Source organism: Dermacentor silvarum, chromosome 1 (genome assembly GCF_013339745.2).
Source record: "Dermacentor silvarum isolate Dsil-2018 chromosome 1, BIME_Dsil_1.4, whole genome shotgun sequence".
Taxonomy (NCBI): Eukaryota; Metazoa; Arthropoda; class Arachnida; order Ixodida; family Ixodidae; genus Dermacentor; species Dermacentor silvarum.
This window is the reverse complement of record NC_051154.1, coordinates 158,845,799-158,867,037: the sequence shown is the minus strand read 5'-3', so window position 1 is coordinate 158,867,037 and position 21,239 is coordinate 158,845,799. Positions and strand designations below refer to the sequence as shown.

Below are 21,239 nucleotides of genomic sequence, written 5' to 3'. Positions count from 1 at the left end.
CACTTTTCCATATTTCCCGTCTTCTTGTCACTTCTCACTTCCGAATTTCTGGGCGGTAAGGGTTAACCTGGTGTACTTATCCAACCTTGGGTATTTTATATTAGGTTATAGCGGCGATGCATAGCTGGCGTCTGCAAGTATTCCAACCTTGTAGCGTCCCCTTGTTGGGCTCCGTGGTGGGTGGCTACCATCGACGCCGAATTTTCCAGTTTTATATGGCAAACGCTTTTCACCCGCTGCCTGATCGCTCCCTGAAAAGGGGGCGCACCGATGAAACATTCAACTTCCGCATGAAACCAATAGAAGCGTACATTTCCCAAGTACCATGTGATACAATAGCGAAAATGAAACAAAGACTGTTCGTACGATATCCCCATTTGTGGTCGCAAAATCTCTTACAGAAGCAATCGACTCAGGTTACAAAGTAACTAAGATGGGAAGTGGAGACCTTCTTCTAGAAGTCCGTGACAATCTCCAGTACAACAAGCTGTCAAAACTCGTGGCGTTTGGGGCCATTCATGTCTCCGTGATCCCACACAGATCAATGAACACTGTGCGCGGCGTCATCTCTGATGACGACCTGCTTGAACTTAATGAGATTGAGTTGTTGGAAGGATGGCAAGAACAAAGCGTGGTAAAGGTCCAAAGAATTAAGATAAGGCGCGAAAATAAGGAAATCCCAACGAAACATGTTATCATTACCTTTGGTACAAGCAACCTCCCTGAGTCAATTGAAACCGGATCCTGTAAACTGCGTGTACGACCGTACATCCCAAATCCGCGCCGATGCTTCAAGTGTCAGCGTTCTGGGCATGGGTCGCAAAGTTGCCGAGGGCGATCTACCTGTGCAAAATGTGCATCCAAAGACCATTCCTCAGAAGTGTGCACTTCCACAAACCAGTGTGCCAACTGTGACGGAGACCACCCCGCCTACTCACGAGCATGCCCGACATGGAAGAAAGAAAAAGACATAATAGAACTCAAAGTGAAACTAAACATCTCCTTTCCAGAAGCGCGCAAGCGTTTTTCTGCCTTCAATCAGTCTAATTCGTCCTACTCTGATGCGGCGCCCCTCCGGCAGGAGCAGCAAGCGCTGCTCCGCCCCCAGCCAAGAAGGGCCAGCAGACTTCCGGGCCTGTAGGTCCCAGGGGCACTGCTCGTGCAGACAGGCCCGAAAAACCCCCGAGTGTGCTTGCTGAGCGGGCGTCATCCTCCGCCTCTCAAGAGGCGATGGAAGCAGCCAACACTCCTCCGGTGTCTCAGACGCCGAAGGAACGGCGTAGCTCCATAGAGCCCGCCGGGAAAAAAGAAAAATCCCCTATCACAGGGCCTGGAAAGGCCTCGTGAGCCAATTCGGTCTAGCTCTTGACACACAGTAATATACGCTTCCAATATGGCTACACAAATAATACACGGGAACGTCAGAGGTCTATTCCGCAATCTGGACGACATAAAGGAACTCCCACACAAGTTTAATCCACGGGTTCTCTGTGCGCAAGAGACACACCTCAATTCTACACACACAAACTTTCTGCGGCAATATGTCATTTACCGTAAAGACCGAAATGACGCTCTCGCCTCATCTGGCGGTGTCGCCATAATAGTCGATAAGGGTGTACCCTGCCAGCATTTACAGCTGCAAACGCCTCTTGAGGCAGTTGCAGTCAGAGCAGTGCTTTTTGGTAAGCTGCTGACAATTACTTCTTTATACATTCCGCCCAGCTATCAACTCTCCAGAACAGAATTTGAAAGCCTTATTGCATAACTTCCGGAACCCTACATTGTCGTTTGAGACCTAAATGCACATAATATCTTGTGGGGCGACTCGATGTGATGCCAGAGGGCGCCTGATAGCAAATTTCCTCTTATGTACAGGTGCATGTTTGCTAAATAACAAAGAAGCAACCTTTTACAGCGTTGCAAACAAAACATTTCATGCATAGATTTAAGCATCGCATTAAGTACAGTCATGCCGTACTTGGAATGGAAGGTGGTTAAGAATCTATACGGAAGTGACCATTTTCCCATTATCTTAAAATTAACAAAACAAGACGAATGCTCACCACATGTGCCCCAGTGGAAAGCCGACTTAGCGGACTGGCAACGATACAGAGAGCTGACTTATCTGACCTGTAATGACATTTCTTTACTTAATATTGACGATTTATTGTCGATGCAGCGTCAATATGTATCCCCCAAACAAATGGATCGCCTTCTATACGACGTGTTCCTTGGTGGAACGATGAATGTAGGGAAGCACGAAACAAACAAAATAAGGCTTGGAATCACCTCCGCGACTCTCCGACTACAGAAAACCTTATCAGCTTTAAGAAAATACTCGTAAAGTCTGAAGGTAGAAGAACGCGCCGCCGTGCCAAAAGGGAAAGCTGGCAAAAATACATCTCCGGCATTAATTCCTATACAGGTGAAAGAAAAGTCTAGAACAGGGTTAAGAAAATAAAAGGCCGCGAAACCCATCCTCTACCTTTAGTAACCACACAAGGAGACACTTTTGAGGACCAGGCTGATTGTCTAGGAGCACATTTCGAGCACATTTCCAGTACATCCCACTACACAGATATATTTCTAAGATATGTGGGGATGCGCGACTCTCACGCGTCTCCTGTGGTCCGGCTTCACCGCGCGGCTGGGTGCCGGAGGCGGTCGTAGTGGTTGCGGCGCGTTGCGAGAGATGGCGCGAGTGTCGCGATGCTAACGCCACCGAACGGCGGGGTGACTTGGGAGAAAAAGGTCGAAGGCGCTCTCTCTTGGGCTTGGGATCGGCTATGGATCGGCGGCCAACACGCACGAACGCTTCGCGCGACCGTCGCACGAGGCTAAGAGCAGGACACCGGTATGGACGAACACGGATCGTTCGCGTTACTGTACACGTGAACGACTAGGCGATGGTGTCATAGCATGGGGCGAACGTATTCGCTCGCTATCGGGTCGCGGTGAGTCGGACTTCCTTGATTTGTCGCGCGCCCGTGTGAATGTTCTATTGGTTGTAATTCGACTAGCGTGCATTAGTGTATGAAAGGCACAATAAATGCCCCTTTGCTTGTTTACACCACTGTGTTGTCGTTCGTTTGTCCGAAGAGCCCGTGTGAGACCCCACAGATATCAGCGACAAGCAGAGCGACAGCCTCTGGGTCGGAAAGGCACAGCCAATGCAGCATACAATCGTCCGTTTAGAATGGCGGAGTTTCAGGCTTCACTTAATTGTTGTAGCAAGTCTGCTCCAGGAAGTGACAGAATCTCACTTTTTAACACCATGTTCTCTGCCGGCTACATTCCGTCCGCCAGGAAAGAAGCAATCGTAATTCCTGTTCTCAAAGAAGGCAAGGATTATTCCTCGGTCAGTAGCTATAGGCCTATAGCTCTGACAATTTGTATACGCAAACTCTTTGAGAAAATGATTAACCGGCGTCTCATCCATTTTCTTGAAAGCAACAAAATACTCGATCTCTTACATTACGGTTTCAGGGAAGGTAGATCCGCAACAGATCACCTTGTCCGCATCGAGACAAATATCCGTGATGCCTTTGTACACAAACAGTCTTTCTTATCAGTATTTTTAGACATGGAGAAGGCATACGACACAACTTGGGGTTTTTGAATACTCCGTGACCTGGCTGGAATGGGAGTCCGAGGCAACTTATTAAATGTAATTCAGAGCTACCTCTCTGATCGCACGTTCCGTGTTAGAGTTGGTAACGTCCTGTCTCGTCCATTTACTCAAGAGACTGGCGTACCACATGGTGGAGTGCTAAGCTGCACTCTATTTGTTGTAAAAATGAACTCGCTCCATACTATCATACCATGCACGTACAATGTTTTATTCTGTATATGTGGATGACATCCAAATAGGTTATAAATCGTGTAATCTTAGTATCTGCGAGCGACAAGTACAGCTTGGTTTGAATAAATTGTCTAAGTGGGCGGACGAAAATGGTTTTAAGCTAAACCCCCCAAAAAAGCACGTGCATCCTCTTCTCGAAGAAGAGAGGTGTAATACCGGACCCCGTTATTGAGCTCAATGGAGAACGGTTATCCGTTAGCCATGAACATAAATCTTTAGGCCTCATTTTAGACTCTAAATTTTAAACTTTTGTCCCCCACTTGAAATATCTGAAAGCGAAGTGCCTGAAGACAATGAATCTGCTCAAGCTCTTGTGCCGCACGTCTTGGGGAAGTGACAGAAGGTGCCTCTTGAACATGTACAAAAGTCTCATACGGTCACGACTTGACTACAGAGCCATTGTCTATAACTCTGCTACGCCTAGTGCTCTGAAGATGCTGGATTCCGTCCACCACTCGGGTATCCGTCTTGCTACAGGTGCGTTCAGGACTAGTCCTGTGGAAAGTCTGTACGTTGAATCCAACGAATGGTCTCTACATCTCCAAAGGACATATTTAAGTTTCTCCTGCGCCCTCAAGGTGAAATCTGATGTACATCATCCATGCCATTCAGTTATTCGTGACTTGTCCATGGCCAGGCTGTTCCTAGGCCTCCTTTGTCCCTCCGGTTGGAAGCACTGTCAGAAAAAACAGACGTCCCCCTTCTAGAGAATGTCCTAATCGCTCCTACTCGGCTTCCACCGCCTTGGGAGTGGCAGACTATCGAATGTGACATCTCTTTCGTAGAAATATCAAAACGAGCACCTGAGGCACATATACATTCACATTTCCTTGAGCTTCAGGAGAAGTATTCCTGTGCAGAATTTTATACAGACGCTTCAAAGTCTCCTGCTGGTGTTGCTTACGCAGCTCTAGGACCATCGTTTTTACTATCCGGTACACTTAACCCATATACCAGTATTTTTACGGCTGAAGCATACGCGATCCTCTCTGCAGTAAAACACATAACGCAAACGAATCTCACTAGGGTTCTTGTGTTCATGGACTCCTTGAGTGTAGTTCGAGCCCTAATGAGTTTACGAAAATATGAAAACCCTGTCTTTAACGAACTCCATGCATTGCTATGCTCTGCTTAAATGGGCAAACAAGTAATCATCCTATGCTGGGTACCTGGACACAGTGGTATAAAAGGCAACGAAGATGCTGACGAGAACGCTACCTCGGTAGCTCTTAGCGACACTGACATAAACATACCCATTCCAGCCACAGACATTAAACCATACTTACGTCATAAGCTGAAGAAGCACTGGCAGAAACAGTGGGATGGGCGGGTATGCAATAAACTGCACTTGATCAAACATAAATTAGGGCACTGGATATCGGAAAAAACAGCACGATACAAAGAAGTGCTCCTTTATCGATTAAGAATAGGTCATACCTTCGGCACCCACTTTTACCTATTGACTGGAAGTGATCCTCCATCATGTCGAAGGTGTGGCGACACCCTTACAGTGCTCCATGTCCTCGTCCAGTGCAGAGAATTAGAAACTGAGCGTAAAAAGGAATTCCGTTCTGCGTATCGCCAGCATATTCCACTTCACCCAGCATTTTTTCCTAGTAACAAACCGCTTTTTAACCTGGAAACAGTTTTTAGCTTTTTAGATGAAGTTAACGTCTTAGAAATAATTTTGCCGGGTCATGTGTAGCACAGTCTCGCCTTCGAGGCTGTAGCTGCAGTGACATTAGTCTTTATAGAACATGCCTCTGAGCTCTCTACTTCAAGAGCCCTGTGGAGGCAGTAGTTCTTGTATGTCTCTTATTAGATCAGTTTATCGTAGTGAAACTTTTGTGCACTTTTTATTTTGTCATGAATCATTCTCATTATATTTTACGCAGTTTACAGCGACCCGTTCTTAGGCCTCTTTACAGCCACACTACATTTACATTTGTAACTCAATTTAATCACTTCATTTATAATACATAAACAATTCATTACCATTTGTCATGGCACTCTTTGGCCATAGTTGGCCCTTGCACCATTAAACGCCACACATCATCATCGCCCTCACTGTGAAGGAGCCATTGTTTGAAAGACCAACGACCAGAACAACAGTCGTCTCCGTTTGTGAAGGTAGCGCTTCCCGGTGGCGGAGAAAGACACGACTTCCTTCTCTTTCCTATCCTGCCTATCGCTCCTTGCCACTGACTTCATTTATTTTACCTCGGTGGTGGTTTATGAGCAAGCTGAAGAGTGAGGCGTCAGCCATTCTTCTTATATACTTATCAGCCAGAGGCGCGAGTGTTATCTGCTGTAGCATCGGCGGAGTGGCAGAGAGATTAAATATTCGATTAACAGTCTGCGGGTCCGAAGCTCGAATCATCGCGGGGCACTGCGGCGGACATCAGAACGAGTGAGCCGCTGTAAAACTGATTCTGTCGTTGAAACTCTTGATTCAGTGATTAATCTTGTACCATAATAGCTTTTGTTCGGCATTACTTTACTACTCAAACGACGCCCCATAAGCATAATTTCCACGAAGTAGCTTTGCTTTGAACCCAAATAAAAGTGCATATGCGCGAGCTAACATAATGAAAAGCAGAAGTGTAAGAAGCGTGGCATATGAGACGCGGTGTTTCATGCGCCCCATGTCAAGGGTTACACGACGTGCGCGGACCTTCTGTTTTTTGCCGCATAATGCGCACAGCTATCCGTATGTCGCAGCACGGCGAGCCGCCGACTTTTACTGATAGGGTTTTAGCGTGCACCAGGTGTATGAGAGGCTCCCCCAGTTGAGGGCTCCAGGCTAACTTCGGATACATTGGGCCCTTCAAGGTGCGCCTAAATTTCAGTACACAGTGGAGATTTTGTATCTTCGCACCGTCGTAATGTGTGACCGCCGCTGCCGGGATTCGAACCTGCGACCTCGTGTTAAGAAGCAAAACACAATAGCTGCGGATCCAACGCATCGTATCTTGGGAAAAGTGGTGGAATCGCGCGATCTCCGACAACGTGTGTACTTAAGCGGAAATTGCATTTGAGCGAAAAACCGAGTGACGCGATGCGACTCGGTTCTTTCTCTTCCTCTATGTTGCGCTGGAGCTAACTTGTTGTACAACTCCCACCAATTCACCAAGCAACTTGTATACTAGTGTGTTCACATGAGTAGTCTTATTTCCGACGCTTGTTTTTCGGCGAGGCGCTCTGCCGACGTGGCAATAATGGGTTCCGTTCCAACTTGTTAACCTAAACCACCAGCAACCACACGAAAAACAATTCAATCGTTAATATAGTGCAAGCACCGCGCGATACGATACAAGTACTGCTACCTTCGCGCCGGACATAGGTTGGAAACACGTTTCATGTATTTTTTTTAATTAATAATTGTTGAAATACGCCCTGCGGGCATAACTAAAATAAAAATGTAAAGGCCTGTGCAGGGTACATTTTGCAAAAAGCGTCGTGTGCGACCCGCTGGCACCGTCAGGGCTGCGACCTGCGATTCGATGACGGCGCCCTTCCGCATTGGGTGTGCACGTGGATGGGGGCGTCGGCGGAGAGCGCGACCCCCAACTCGGCGGTCACGCATCGTCGGTCGGTCAGCTTTCGAGAGCGACAAGGTCACGCCGCTCTTAGCTCGAAGTGTTTACGCGGTTCATTGCTCGGCCACAATGCGTGAACCAGGGCGCTAATCAACGGCGATTCGCGGTGTGGAAGCGGCGTTGCATCGTCTTGTCTCGCCTGCTTTTCATGGTCCACTATATATATATATATATATATATATATATATATATATATATATATATATATATATATATATATATATATATATATTTACAACCACTCGTCTCTGCGGAACGCCAAGCAGTATGTATTTGCAAGTGGAGGCTGTTTGCTCGGTTACTATAGGCCGACCTTATAGCGGAACAGGAGAGGCCCCCCTGTGTTGGATATACGCCGCGACACCAATGGGCACTGCATGTATATGCGTATAGGCCCAGTATAGGGAAACAGCAACATAGGCGCACAGACGCGTACAAGTTCCTCAACTTTGCGCAAGCGTGCCCTGGTTGAAAAAAGAAGAAAAAGAAAGCTCATGTTAACAGCTAATGTAGCGCCCTTAACATATTAGCCTATAGATACGTGGGTCAAAAAATAAATGGTTATGGACGAGCGACAAAATGTGACGTCACAAAGATGCGACGGTGCTGCCGTCAAATTCGGTGTAAAGGCAAACCAGAAGTCGCCCTCATTACGCGAACGTGTTTGCCACACTGCCGCCGATAAAGGGATGTTTGAAAAGACCCCTGCATGTAGCACGCCTCTTGTCCGGTTCCACTGTCTCCCGGAATTTGAGGTACCCCGCCATAACGGACGCTAACGTCCCATGTCCCGTCACTTTGGCGAGCGCGGCGTCTGTCAGGCACACGCGCTTTTATACACTTCCGACTCTGTTGCATACATTTGTGAATAGTTGCCTTCTGTTACTATAACCTCTCTGCTATTCTATCTTCTTGTCCGTGGGACTACGCCCATCCCCCCCCCCCCCCCCCACAGACCGCCGTTCAGGTGCCAGCAGCCAAAGCTGTACGTGCAGTTACAGTGTAGTCAGGAGCAATTTTCCTCCCTTAATTTTTCTTTAATTATTTATTTTATTGACTTTATTTATTTTATTAATAAACAACCAATTACCTACGTGCTGTGCCTTGCATGCAATGCAGGCGCCTGACCAAACAGCTATCACCCTCTATGCACCATATTCGCCGACCTACGTGTCGAGTAGTGGGTGTCCACCCTCGGGGACTGGGCCGCTCTCCGCCCGCGAATAGTGATGTAAAATTTCTTGAAATTTTGAAGACTTGAAAAATCAACACAGCGAAAGAAAATCTAGAGTTCTTGTTTGCGGCCAACTGGGGGTAATTAAAGTGCATGTGCTAACAGGCGTTCTTGCATTTCGCAACAATGAAAAATGCGGCCGCCGCGACAGGGAAACGAACGTAATTGCGGCTACGTGCTCAGAAGCCGAACGGCACGGCGTTTGCCAACTTTTTATGGTGCGAGAGCATCAAATGGCCCATTGAGCGAAAAAGCCGGCGGCGTCTGTAGCAGCGAAACGACACCTAAATTCCCATTGGCTGCGTTGCCACGTCACGAGCGCGCCTCGACGGAGCAGAGCGGGTGAATCGAAACGCCTGCTGACGCAATAGCTCGCCAGGTGTTGCGTGAGGGGAGAGGGCATCGCCGCGACGCCACGTCACCAGCACGCCTCAACGGAGCGAGACAGGTTGTCGTCGGCGAGGCGAGGTGCGGATGCCGCCGTCTCGCTCTCGGCGCGCGGTCCGTATCTCTCTCTCTCGCTCTCTCTCTCACCCACACTGGGCTTAGCTGCTGCGCGCGCCTGCCGGCCTTGGTTGCCACTGCTGCTTCCTCAGTCTCAGGACGTCGCGCAGGACGTCGGTGGCACGCGGCGTCCTTGATTCCGGTCTACAGCCAACATGCTAACGTAGAAACTGTACAAAAAAACACCAATTTAATCGCAAAACTCGAAGGACCACTCAGCGGCGTTCAATTGTCCATTAATGCTTTCGCGTTCACAACTCATAAGTGCTTAGGTGTCCTTGGATTCTTTAATCAACTATAAACCCGACGCGAAAAATGTCGCCCTCCGGAAATACGGACACAAATACACTTGGAATGAGAGAAACGATCTTGCCGAGATTGTATCTCAGGAATTCACAAGAATCATCACATAACTCGATTTGTAGATACGTGAACAAACTAAAGCATCTCTCTGACATTTTGTGCGGCTCTAGTGCACTGGGTCGAGTACTCGTTTGTCATGCGGTGTTTGTGTGTCGCGTGAACGGACGTAGCTTTACACAGATGTACACTATCTGTATGGCCGTTATCTGGTGACTCTGGTCTGCGCGAGAAAAAAAAACTTTTTACGAAAAAAGAAAGAAAAAGTCAAAATATACAATGGGCCGCAGAAACGAACACCACATCCAAGCTCCGCTATATTGAACTTCTCTACCACATAAGAGTATCCCGGTTGCATGGCGCGGGTTGCATCGTAAGCGTCGGTATTTCGAATCTTTCTCCTAGATAGACGGTCCGCATTATAAGTGGGATTTGACTGAGAGCGTGTATCTATATATCACATTCAAACCTTGTATATATATATATATATATATATATATATATATATATATATATATATCACAGTATATAGAACACCATCGTAGACACTATGCCATAAGTATACTAAATGAAGACAACCACTTTTGGTTTATTGTTTCTTTTCTTGGTGCTTATTTTATCAAGTCAGAAATCAGCTTTCGCCCAGCTAGGTGACTGTGATGGATTGCCGCTAGACAAATCAGAGATCGCTTAACTCCACAGTTACGAGCGTGATTGCACGAGCTATGAATTTGTATTTATTTATTTATTTATTTATTTATTTATTTATTTATTTATTTATTTATTTATTTATTTATTTATTTATTTATTTATTTATTTATTTATTTATCTCGACACGTATACATTCGCCTGAGGGCATTACACTCGGGGGCTAGCAATATACCTAGTAGCAACTTATTGCAACTGCGTTACGCGTTTTTTTTTTTTCTTTTCTTTTTTTAGCCTGTATGCAAGGACATGCTGGCGCCTATCAGACGCACTGGTTACTTCTCTGCTCCAATTTGTGCGAATGAAATGTTGTACAAATAGTGAAAAACAATGTTGTATACCACTAATATGCGCAGAAAAATGAACTGAGCTGAGTAGAATGCGTGGCTCTTCTTGCATGGAGGTTTAGGAAGCCTACATGCAATTAAGACAAGTGATTTCCCCTATACTTTCCTTGGTTTCATTGTCTGTTGGCTTCATATGGTTATACCTAAAAAGAAAAAAAAAGAAAATACGGTGCCATTCTTCTCGTTCATGACATGCAAGACTTGCATGTAGGTGCCCTTAGGATGGTCGGATGCTATGAGCATCCCCTTTGAAACGGCGCAGTGGTTTGCGGCACCAAGCTGTTCTTATTTTGCCTAATGTTTCACTGAGCTTAAAAAAAGGGGGAGGGGGGAGGGGAACACGCACACAAAGAATTCCCAGCATCAAACTTTCTGAACCACTATTGAGAACTTTATTTTTGTACGCCTACGCTCTTTGTGGTCTCCCTACTATTCTGCCACCAAACCTCGAATCGCCTTTTACTAATCTCTATTTCGGACATGTTTACTTTCCCCCTGCTATTCCTGAGTTCTTCGGCCAGATGAGCCTAAACCGACAGCTTGGTAGATATCTTCACATTCTAATTAAACATGTTCCATCGTTTCCCCAGCTTTTTACCGCAGCAAGCACATGTTGAAGGATTTTATCGCAGGGCGCCCTCTATTGATGGTCTCGCTTCACGCGAGAACGCTGCGACCCGTTATTCCGTGTCTCACGCGCCCCTTCATAACGCCTCTCACCTCACGCAGGAGCTGGCATACACGGTGACAGCTGTCGTCCTCTACATCATCGCATCGGTAACGCAGCTGGTGTCGCAGTCAAGCTACTACGAAACTTGGCCTACTATGTTCAGTGCTCTCAACGGCCAATACATCGCTGCTGGCGTAAGTAGACTCGTCTTGTGCATTCGACGTTTTCTTGTACTCGCGACAGAACCTCTCGTAATTCATCGCTCCATTGACAAGTCATTAACACTGGCCTGGCGTTCTTTGGTCATAGTTGGTCATTGCGCCACGAAACAATTAACGTATCTCATCGTCATCATCATCATCACCATTATCACAAGTTCATTTTGCTAGGCTGTATAGGTATAGTTATGCAGTCACGAAGTTGATGAAACGCAAAACCGTGGAACTTTTAGGCGCGGTTACCGACTCAAGGCATTTCAGCTATGATCTGACACTAGGTCATGAGAAGGAGTCGATTTAAATGAAGACAAAAAAAATATAATTTTACCAAAATGAGCGCAACGTAAATCCGCAAAGTGGATGAATATCCACGAAATGGAAATATAGCGTCCACCTGAAGCCAGCACGAAGCTACGAATTCCATTCGTTGAGGCAAAAGGTCGCAGTTTCGCTCGAAAGGCGAAGCATCGATTGCGATAGCAAATTAGTAGACAGCTATACAAAGTAAGGATAGTAGTTTATTGGGCCGTATAAACTTGTAAATGTTCGCTTACTAACTAAACTAGGAAGCATGGTGTCACACGCGCACAAGCAAACATGAACACATCTCACTCCATGACCGCGCACACTCGCTGTCAAAACACTGGAGTGAGAAATCGCGACAACAGCAGCGATCAAATTGACCTTTGTGCCAAGGTTGGTTATATCGATGAATGAATAATCGATTGGATGCATCCCGCAAAACTATTGATCTTTATCGATGTCCACCTTTCATTTAATCGGCCTTTCATTTAATCGATCAAAAGCCCTGCATCGAAAGCGAATAATCGATTAAAGGCTAATGTAGTGAATGATTAATCGTTAATTGAATAAAAATGTAATCGACCATACCTTGTGCTGCACCTCGCTTCAACGCGAACCAAGCGGCGAGAACACAGCGCACACGAAGCTATCAGTATCTCGGCGCACTCTATCCCCATTGCAGATTGCTTTCAAGATAAGGCGCCCGCCTTACGCAGCTGCCGCCGGCGTAGAACGCTCCCCCCTCCCTCTCGTACCTGGCGCGCGACGGAAGACGGCGCGCTTCCTTCCCGCTTTCCTCCCTTGCGCGCGCGAGATTGAGCCACCATCGTCGGTCGGCTCACCCTCGCACGCTTTCACTCACACATACAGCATACGGCGCGCGGCGATGATGTTATCGCCCTTGGACTTCATACGGAAAATTACGCCGACGGCAAAATCCGCCTGGAGTGTCCACATAATTGCTATCTCAATAATAGTTGCAGCAGTAAGCTTTAGGATGATGACTTGGTGGCCTTTAGGATGGAGAATCACAAACAACATTGCCGGCGCTGTCACTGTCACAGACTGCGAGCGTTAGCCCGGCAGTTCCCGGTCCCCGTAGAACTTTTTCGTCGTGCTCGTAGAACCACCTCCGCATGTTGCTAGCAGATTTCCTTAAAAAAAAACGACCGAAGCCAATTCAAAGTATCGTCCTAAATGGACCATTCGAATGAGGAAATATGCACGAAGAAATTTATGCCCGCGAAATGTGAAATGTCCAAGTACAGTATATAACCTCGAAAGCATGATAAAAGTGCTCACTTTTCACAAGAAAAAGAACCACCACATAAAGGCGAAACTTCTTTTTTTTTTTGGGGGGGGGGGGGGGGGCACACGTCTATGCTGTTCGGGGAGGGTAAAAGCGCGGGAGCTCTTACCTAGGGCTATTATTTCCTTGGCGCTGAGCCGCGTTCCCTCAAGGGCTGCAGAAGATAGCGCCAAAACCACTTCTCTCTAATATTTCGGGGCGGGGGTTAGACCCCCTTAAATTATACAAATTGTCATATTCCTGCAGCAAACACTACCTGGTTGAAACCGTCTATGTATATAGTGCAATAGCAGACAGTCCGAGAGCAACCATCATAGTCAGTATAATATGTTTTAGTATATATAAGTGACCCATTTCCGCTTTTTACATTCGGATGTGAAGAGACGCTGGTATGTGTACTGTTGCAAGCACATGCAGGACTGTTCTGTATCCTTGTTAGTCTTTTTTTTTTTTAGCGACACATGCTTTTCTTTTTTCTGCGACACATTCCCCGTGTCGCAGAAAATGTGGTGTCGGCGGCGTTGTCCGTTAGAGAAAGCATGCGTATATATTTAGGTATATGTATATGCCACGCCTTGCTATATGACATGCGGTATATGCGGCTTATATATTGCCACACCATTCTATCAGTAAAGTTGCTCATACCTTGTCTTGCAATCTTGACAAAGTTATTCCTCGGAATTTTGAGATTGACAGCCCACAAACAAATGCCATGAAACAAAACACCGACAGTGCATGCCTTTTATTGCGATAGCAATTATATGGACACTCAAAAGCAGATTTCTGCCGTCGGCGTCGCCGTCGCCGTCGCCGTCGCCGTGAGGTTCCGTATGACGTCATTTGGAGAAGAAATTGTCGCCGCGCGCCGAACGCTATATGTGCGAGTGAAAGGGCGCGAGGGGCGCGTCTTTCACGGGGAGTGAACGCACGGCGGAGAACAAACGCGCGTTCTGCGCCGTGCTCGCTTAAGGGCTGCAGAAGTAGGCGTCTCTTTTCTCCTTTACAATCACCATATATGTAGAGCAAACGCACCTTCTTCCGACGCGCGAGAAGCCGTGGGGGAGGGGGAGGGAAGGGAGGCGACGTTTAGCTGCGGCACCAAGTGCCTATTTATATCACAGGCTCCAGCAACAGTCACCAACGCCGCACGCATTTTGAGCGAACGCGGGCAAAACGCCGATGGCGTCGACAACAGTTCTGCGTGTTGCCGATGCTGCTGCATGTCCAAGTTTATACAGCTGATAAAGCTAATATCATTACTCCGTATAGCTCTCTACAAATTTGCTATCGCAATTGATGCTTCGCCTTTCAGGTGAAACTGCGACCACTTTTTATGCTAAATATTCTCAGACTGAAATATTAAAAGTCGAAACAATAACAGACACCTGAAAATGATGTATTTTTGTTGGCGCGGCTGTGCACAATCTCCGGGATCGGCCCACGCAAGAGGCCGCGTTTCTACCAGAAAGCTCGCCTTCGTGCATAGCGTTCGCCGCCAGCGTTTCCCGGTAAACATTACGGTTACATAAGCTGCAGTTGTCGGGAAGCGTGAGGAGCAGTCAAGGATCTTTGAATGCTATCGCGTTTAAGCGTCCTCCAAATTTTTTTTTAATGGAGTTATAGTAAGACTCGTGTTATGGCGGCGACCAGGAGCGCTCGCTGGAAATATCCATAAGACTGTGTAGTGCATACAAGGTCATCCCGTAAATAACGAGAAAAAAGGAGGTCATTACAACGTCAATTAGCATGTAACTGTGTGCCATGTTCAATATAGTGGAGGGTTTTATATGGTCTGAAGTATTAAATGATGTTGGTTCGCATGGTTGTGCCCAAAGATGCGGCCGTTGACGCAGCGCCGTGGCATTCGCAGGTGTTCGGGCTGCTGCAGGCGATCGTGTACGGAGCCGGAGCGTTCCTGCTGTTCCAGGACTGGAAGGCGACTAGGCCGCCCCCGCCACCCCCGCAACCGCCGCGCCCTGCCAACTGAGAGCGGCCAGCGACGCGCCGAGAAGTGGACGCCTGTTGCCCCTACGGGGCGCTTCCTCCCAGTTTTTTTTTTTATTATTATTATTTTTTTTGCTGGCCCAGAACCGAGACGAGGTGGGCCACGGCTGCCCACGCACTAACAGAGAAGACACAGCACTCACGGACCGCACACGACACTGCTTGCGGTTCCAATTACGAGCGCACCGTCTGTCTGTATAGCCCGCCGTCCTCTACTCGAGTCGAAGGACCAAGCGAGAGAGAGAAGAATATTACTCTGCGCATTTTTTTTTTTTTTAGTTCGCAACTATATTCCTTGTAGTCATCTCGTTTATTGCGACCAGTCAAGTTTTCACTCACGTTAAGTATGTGGCGGTTGCTATTAGCCGGCACGTATACATCCCATCCCTTTGTATCCTCAAGGCTGTATAACGACGAACTCACTGGCACACTGGCGTGCCGTCATGAGATTCTCAAACAGATTATTAAAAACTGAGTGCTGCCTGAGTTCTTGTGAAGGTTGTATTCCGCGCTAACAATGGTGGGAGTGGGTTCCGACGCGATCGGGGGCATTATGCTTATACCTCCTCGCAATGGATCAAAGGAAGAGTCTTTCCTTCATTGCGTGTGCGCGATTCTGGCACTGCAAGGCGCCACAGTCGCTGGCAACCAAGCCAAGACACAGAGACTCCCTCATTGGGCACCTGTGGAGGCATATGCGGCTTGTTCTTCAGCGCTGTTAGATAAGTACCTGGCTATGTTCATGGATTATTTTCCTGGAATTAGCTATTCGGCTTTTTGGGCAGCGAGGGCATGCCTACGATTGAGCTATTTGTCGAAGTTGAAATAGTTACGGTGTTTGTCGCCCTCCTCTCTTCAAGAACAAATTGGTGGATGCCCGAGCCAAAATGATCTATTAAGAAAAACTAATTTGACATGATTTAGGTTCGAAACTCGAATAACTCGAAAGAAAATAACAACACTGACGAATGCTGAATTATTGGGAATGTCGGATTATAGCTTTTCCCCCAGTATAGCTATAAACAGGCTCATGAAGCTTGAGCTGATTTGATAGGCGTATCTATTAGCCCTGTACTAAACCATTGGGGCATTTGTATGTCGACAGATTTGGAGATGAAGTTATTGAGGACGGAGCTCCGTTGAACCGCCGTCCAAGTTGGAGTAGCTGCACAACTGCTTCCAGAGGAGTACCACCACGACAGCTTATTTTGAGGGGTGACTCACTGCAAAATACTGTAGAGCCGCTGTGTTGCACAGAGCTTCACAAGCCCCACGTTGGTAGCGTATAGTTGAAGCACTCGTGTACACAGCTTTGTTTCAATTTCCGTGCGCTTCCTTCTTTAATGACATGCCCGTAAGCAACGAACGCTGCACGGAGTTTTCCAAAATAGTGTTATTTTGTGCATACAAAGGTTTACTTTTATGTCTTCGTTCCTTGTTGAGAATCCAGTTCAAGAAAATATCAGATTTATTTTAAACGCTTGGTTGAAGCAGGAGATATCTGTATATACTGCTAGGTGCAATAATTTCGTGTTTACCTTGCTGCAGCGTGTTTGCATGTGTTTAAGATATCATTACTAATCCGCAATACTTAGTACTTCTGCCGCTTAATATGTCTCGTGGCAGAACAGCTTGCTTTTTTGTCGACGAAAACAAGACACGTGTTGATGTTGATCGTGTTCTGGCGCAGAGACCGCGCGGCTTAGTTGATCGATTAATTGGGATTTTTTGACGATACATTTACGCACTAACAAATGTCTGAACTCGCCATTCTTGTCTCACTCAAATGAAATAAATGCACGTGCAATCGCGCACTTTTATATATTGCCTGGCCTGGTTCCTTCAGTCCGATTTACTGTGGCTCTTGCCCTTAATCGAATGCTCACTCAGAAATAGAGGACATCGAGAGCTTAGCGCCGGTCGTTGCGGCCGTGCAAATGACTCTGCCTCCCTTGTATGCCTTATTCCAAACTCTTCATCGTAGTTTGGTTTCACGAAGGAAAATAAACACCGAAAGGCACGCCGTCGTCGATGGTTGCTCATCAGCACATCACGGACGATAAGTGGGTTTTAGTGCGCAAGTCTTAGTTAACAGACAAAAAAAAAATGTGTCACTGCTTTGGCGATTGTGCGCATCACATTATGAGTTACGTTGACATCCTTTAAAAACATATTAGGTGCAATTTCATGGCACCCCTTCTGTCCTATATGCAAGCCGTGACGACACTAGGACTCAACGCAACTCCGATGAGGTCACCTCCGTTTTTGTCCTATATGATTACATGCGCAGGACATTGTCATCCCCGTCTGAAGCCCTGCCAATTTCACCTAACTATTAAGACAGGCAAGAAACATTCTGATTTCACGAGCGACATATATTTTCAGTGCTGTTCAGCGGGAAATCAAAGCGTCGAGACAATGCTTAATGTAATGGAATCATCATCAACGCAATACCCATTTGAGGTCGCTATCTTAGTGAAGCTATTGAGCACAAAACAAAAGAGTCTTTTGCTTTGGGAAATCCCCACAGTGTTGCGGGTAGGGTCCTAAACACCACGAAAGAAAAGCGAGAGAAAAGTTGCCCGAAGAAGAAGTCAGCAAGCACTAAGTCACCACGTTTATGTGGAACGGAGAGGATATTACGTTGCATAGCCTCACAACGTGAGCCCCAAATAACGCGGAAAAGGCTCGATGTAGCTTTTGCAACCGAAGCTGTGTATAATACAACTCCTGGGTGATGTATACGTAAGAAAAGCCACAAGAAACACACTGCAAGTCTAAACGAAGGTGGTCACCTCTGCCTTGTACTCTTTTTACTGCTGCCGAGCAGCGAGTATTGATATTCTGGTTCTGAGACAGAGGTGCCCCCAGATACCGAAGATCCTGCTTCCGTTGTATCTCTGCAAGGTGAGTTGGCATCGCGCCATCATAGGCCGAACCAAAAACCTAAACTGATGAAAATTAGCGGCCCCAGAAAGCTTACAGAGCTCCTCTGTGATGGCAAGGGAAACCTCCACGCCCTTCTTATCCGCGCAGAAAAAGGCAATGTTATCGACATACGCAAGCGCACGAACTTCATTTGATGGTAGGCTGAAGCCATCATGAGAGCTATGCTCTTATAGTATACACACACAAAGTGGTTCCAAGTATAAGCATAACAGCAGTCGTAACGAAGGACACCCACGACTCACTGGTGATCTGAAATTGATGATCTGAAAGATCGAGAACCCTTAACATTCAGTCTTGTCGAGGCATTGGCATCTAGCAAATTCTGATACCATTCAAAAGGTTGGAGGCTGTGCTGACATGCTCGAATACTTGGAACAAGAAGTGATGGTTGACCGTATCAAAGAGTTGAGTTAAAACAATTTATACCATGACCACGATTTACTGAGTCTTCTACTACGCATACAAATACAACCAAAGCAAGGGACGTGCCCTGCATTTTCGCGGGTATTGCCACGAATGGTCAAATGGATGCCTTTAGAACATATAACGGAGGTGAACAAATGTTCGTGGGACATCCAAATGCCCGAAGGAAAATGTTCTTCGTAGTTTATTTATTTATTTATTTATTTATTTATTTATTTATTTATTTATTTATTTATTTATTTATTTATTTATTTAGTTAGTTAGTTATTTATATATTTATTTATTATACCCTTAGGGTCAACAGACATTACAGAGGGGAGTGGTATAAAATACAGAAAAACAACAAAATTTTAACTGCAAGAAGCAGCACAATGTTTCTAGTTATGTGATAATAGTTATGAAGAGGCAGAATACATGTTACCAAAAATACTATAAATACAAAGACGCAGTCTAGTGTTTCTAATTATACAATAATAGCTATAAAGAGGCAGAATACAACAAGATGTTACAATGCATTGGTTAGGAAAGGCACAAATTTTTCATGGTCTGAAATGTTACTACCAATTTGGGAAGGCAATTACAATCATTTGATGTGCGTGGTTTGTACGACTGTAGTAATGATTGTTTTACACAATGGAGTGCCAACTTTATGAGCATGATCCAGACGGTTCGAAACGTAATGGGGAGGAAGTATTAGTAAATCGCGCAGGTAAGGATGATGATACAGTTTGTGAAAAAGGCTTAAGCGATGCATCGCACGTCGAGAAGCAAGCGTAGGTAGTTTAAGGTTAGCTTTCATTACCGTGATGCTCGCGATTCAATTGTAATTAGAGAGTATAAAACGGACTGAATTATTTTGCACCATTTCAAACGAATTTACCAAATTATTATAACTGCGAGTCGGCCTAGTTGGAACAGATTCATTTTTTTTTTTAATTTTGCGCGCAAACAAACAGGGACGAAGAAAAGGAGACACAAGGACGAGCTCCTTGTGTCTCCTTCGTCCCTGTTTGTTTGAGCGCAAAAATTAAAAAAAAATTATTATAATGCGGATCCCAAACCGAAGTGGCATATTCTAACTTAGGGTGAATGAGTGTTTTATATAGCATTAGTTTGAGAGACGAAGGCGATTTTGCAAAGTTACGACGAAGATATCCGAGCATGCGATTAGCGTTGCAGACAACATGAGAGATGTGAGTGTCCCATGTTAGATTACCACTGATGTGAACTCCGAGGTACTTACATGAAGATACGCTGTCGAGTAGTACATTATTTAAGTGATAAATGGGTAAACTAGTAATTTTTATAGACACTCGCATGAATGTGCATTCTTTAGTGTTTAGTTCTATAAGCCAGGTATTACACCACTCAAAGACGGCGTTAATGTCAGCTTGAAGAAGAGCGGCGTCGTTTGGAGCTGTTATTTCTCGGAAAATTACGCTATCATCGGCAAACAAATGAACGAATGAGAAAATGCAAGATGGTAAATCGATAATATAAATGAGGAAAAGAAGAGGACCGAGGACTGAGCCCTGCGGTACACCACAATGGACTGTGCATTCTTCAGAATTCGCGCCGTATGCTGAAACAAACTGAGAACGGTTAGCAAGAAAACTTTCAATTCAGATTAAAATGCAGGGATCGAGTTTAAGTAGTCGTAATTTATAAATGAGCAGTTTATGACACACTTTGTCAAAGGCTTTAGAAAAGTCAAGAAAAATACAGTCAGCCAAGAACCTATTGTCAAGAATGCTGTTTAGTTTGTGTACAAAAAGTGTTAATTGAGTTTCACACGAGTATGATTTGCGAAATCCATGCTGCGATGGTGCGAAAAATGAATGTGATTCCAAGAACATAGCTAGGTGAGAAGCCAATATATGCTCTACTATCTTACAAGGTGTAATTGTGAACGAAATTGGTCTGTAATTTAGAATGGAATGCTTATTGCCTGATTTCTGGATTGGAATTACCTTCCCGACCTTCCACTCGGATGGAAGAATACCATCGTGCAAAGATTGCTGGAAAATTTTAGTTAAGATCATTGATGTGTAGCAAACTGTGCTTTGTAGGAACCTCACATTAATCTGATCACAACCCGGCGCAGAGGATGGTTTTAGGGACATAATGATGCTTGCGACACCATCATAGCTGATAATGAGAGGGAACATTGTATCATGGTCATATGGTCGTAGGTATGGCGTAGAGGAATTGCTGGGTAACGAAAAATGCTTTGCGAAAGCTTCATTTAGTACTCCGGGACACTGGTTGGCCGGTATAGCGTCACCATTAAGGTCACTGAGCGCTATTATATTATCGTCTTTAAAATTAACCATGCGCCAAAATTGTTTAGGATTAGTTTTAAGCATGGAAGGTAATGTGCTGCTTAGGAAGTTATCTTTGTCGTCTTTTAGGGCCTACGCGTACTCATCGGCGCTCTGCTGTAGGCTGACCAACGAGCATTAGTACGGCTTAGTTTAGCTGATTTAAACAGGCGCTTTTTTATTAGACAAGCGTTTTAGCTGACGATTATACCATGTTTTTTTTTTTTTTTTGGTTTAGAGGTGATCGTGTATACAAGGATGTGCCTATCTGTTAATTCAGTCACTTTATTAACAAAGATGCACCAGTTTGACTGAACATTACGGCATTCAAATTCGCGCAAGTATGCATCAAGGAACACTGCGAGTTCATTATTAATTGAAAGAAAGTCAGCCTTGTTATAATTTCTTAATGTCTTGATCTTTTTAAT

General features: G+C 45.6%; 1 protein-coding gene across 1 annotated transcript in view; it reads left to right on the top strand.

The window, feature by feature from the left end:
- The window catches only part of LOC119436291 (MARVEL domain-containing protein 1-like), a 101,625-nt gene extending 84,685 nt beyond the window's left edge, over nt 1-16,940 (top strand). Inside the window, exons 4-5 of the mRNA XM_037703098.2 lie at nt 11,344-11,478; nt 14,985-16,940. Of these exons, the coding sequence (XP_037559026.1) occupies nt 11,344-11,478; nt 14,985-15,101 (252 nt within the window). The 3' untranslated portion in view covers nt 15,102-16,940. The remainder of the gene's footprint in view (nt 1-11,343; nt 11,479-14,984) is intronic.
- Nucleotides 16,941-21,239: the final 4,299 nt, after the last annotated feature.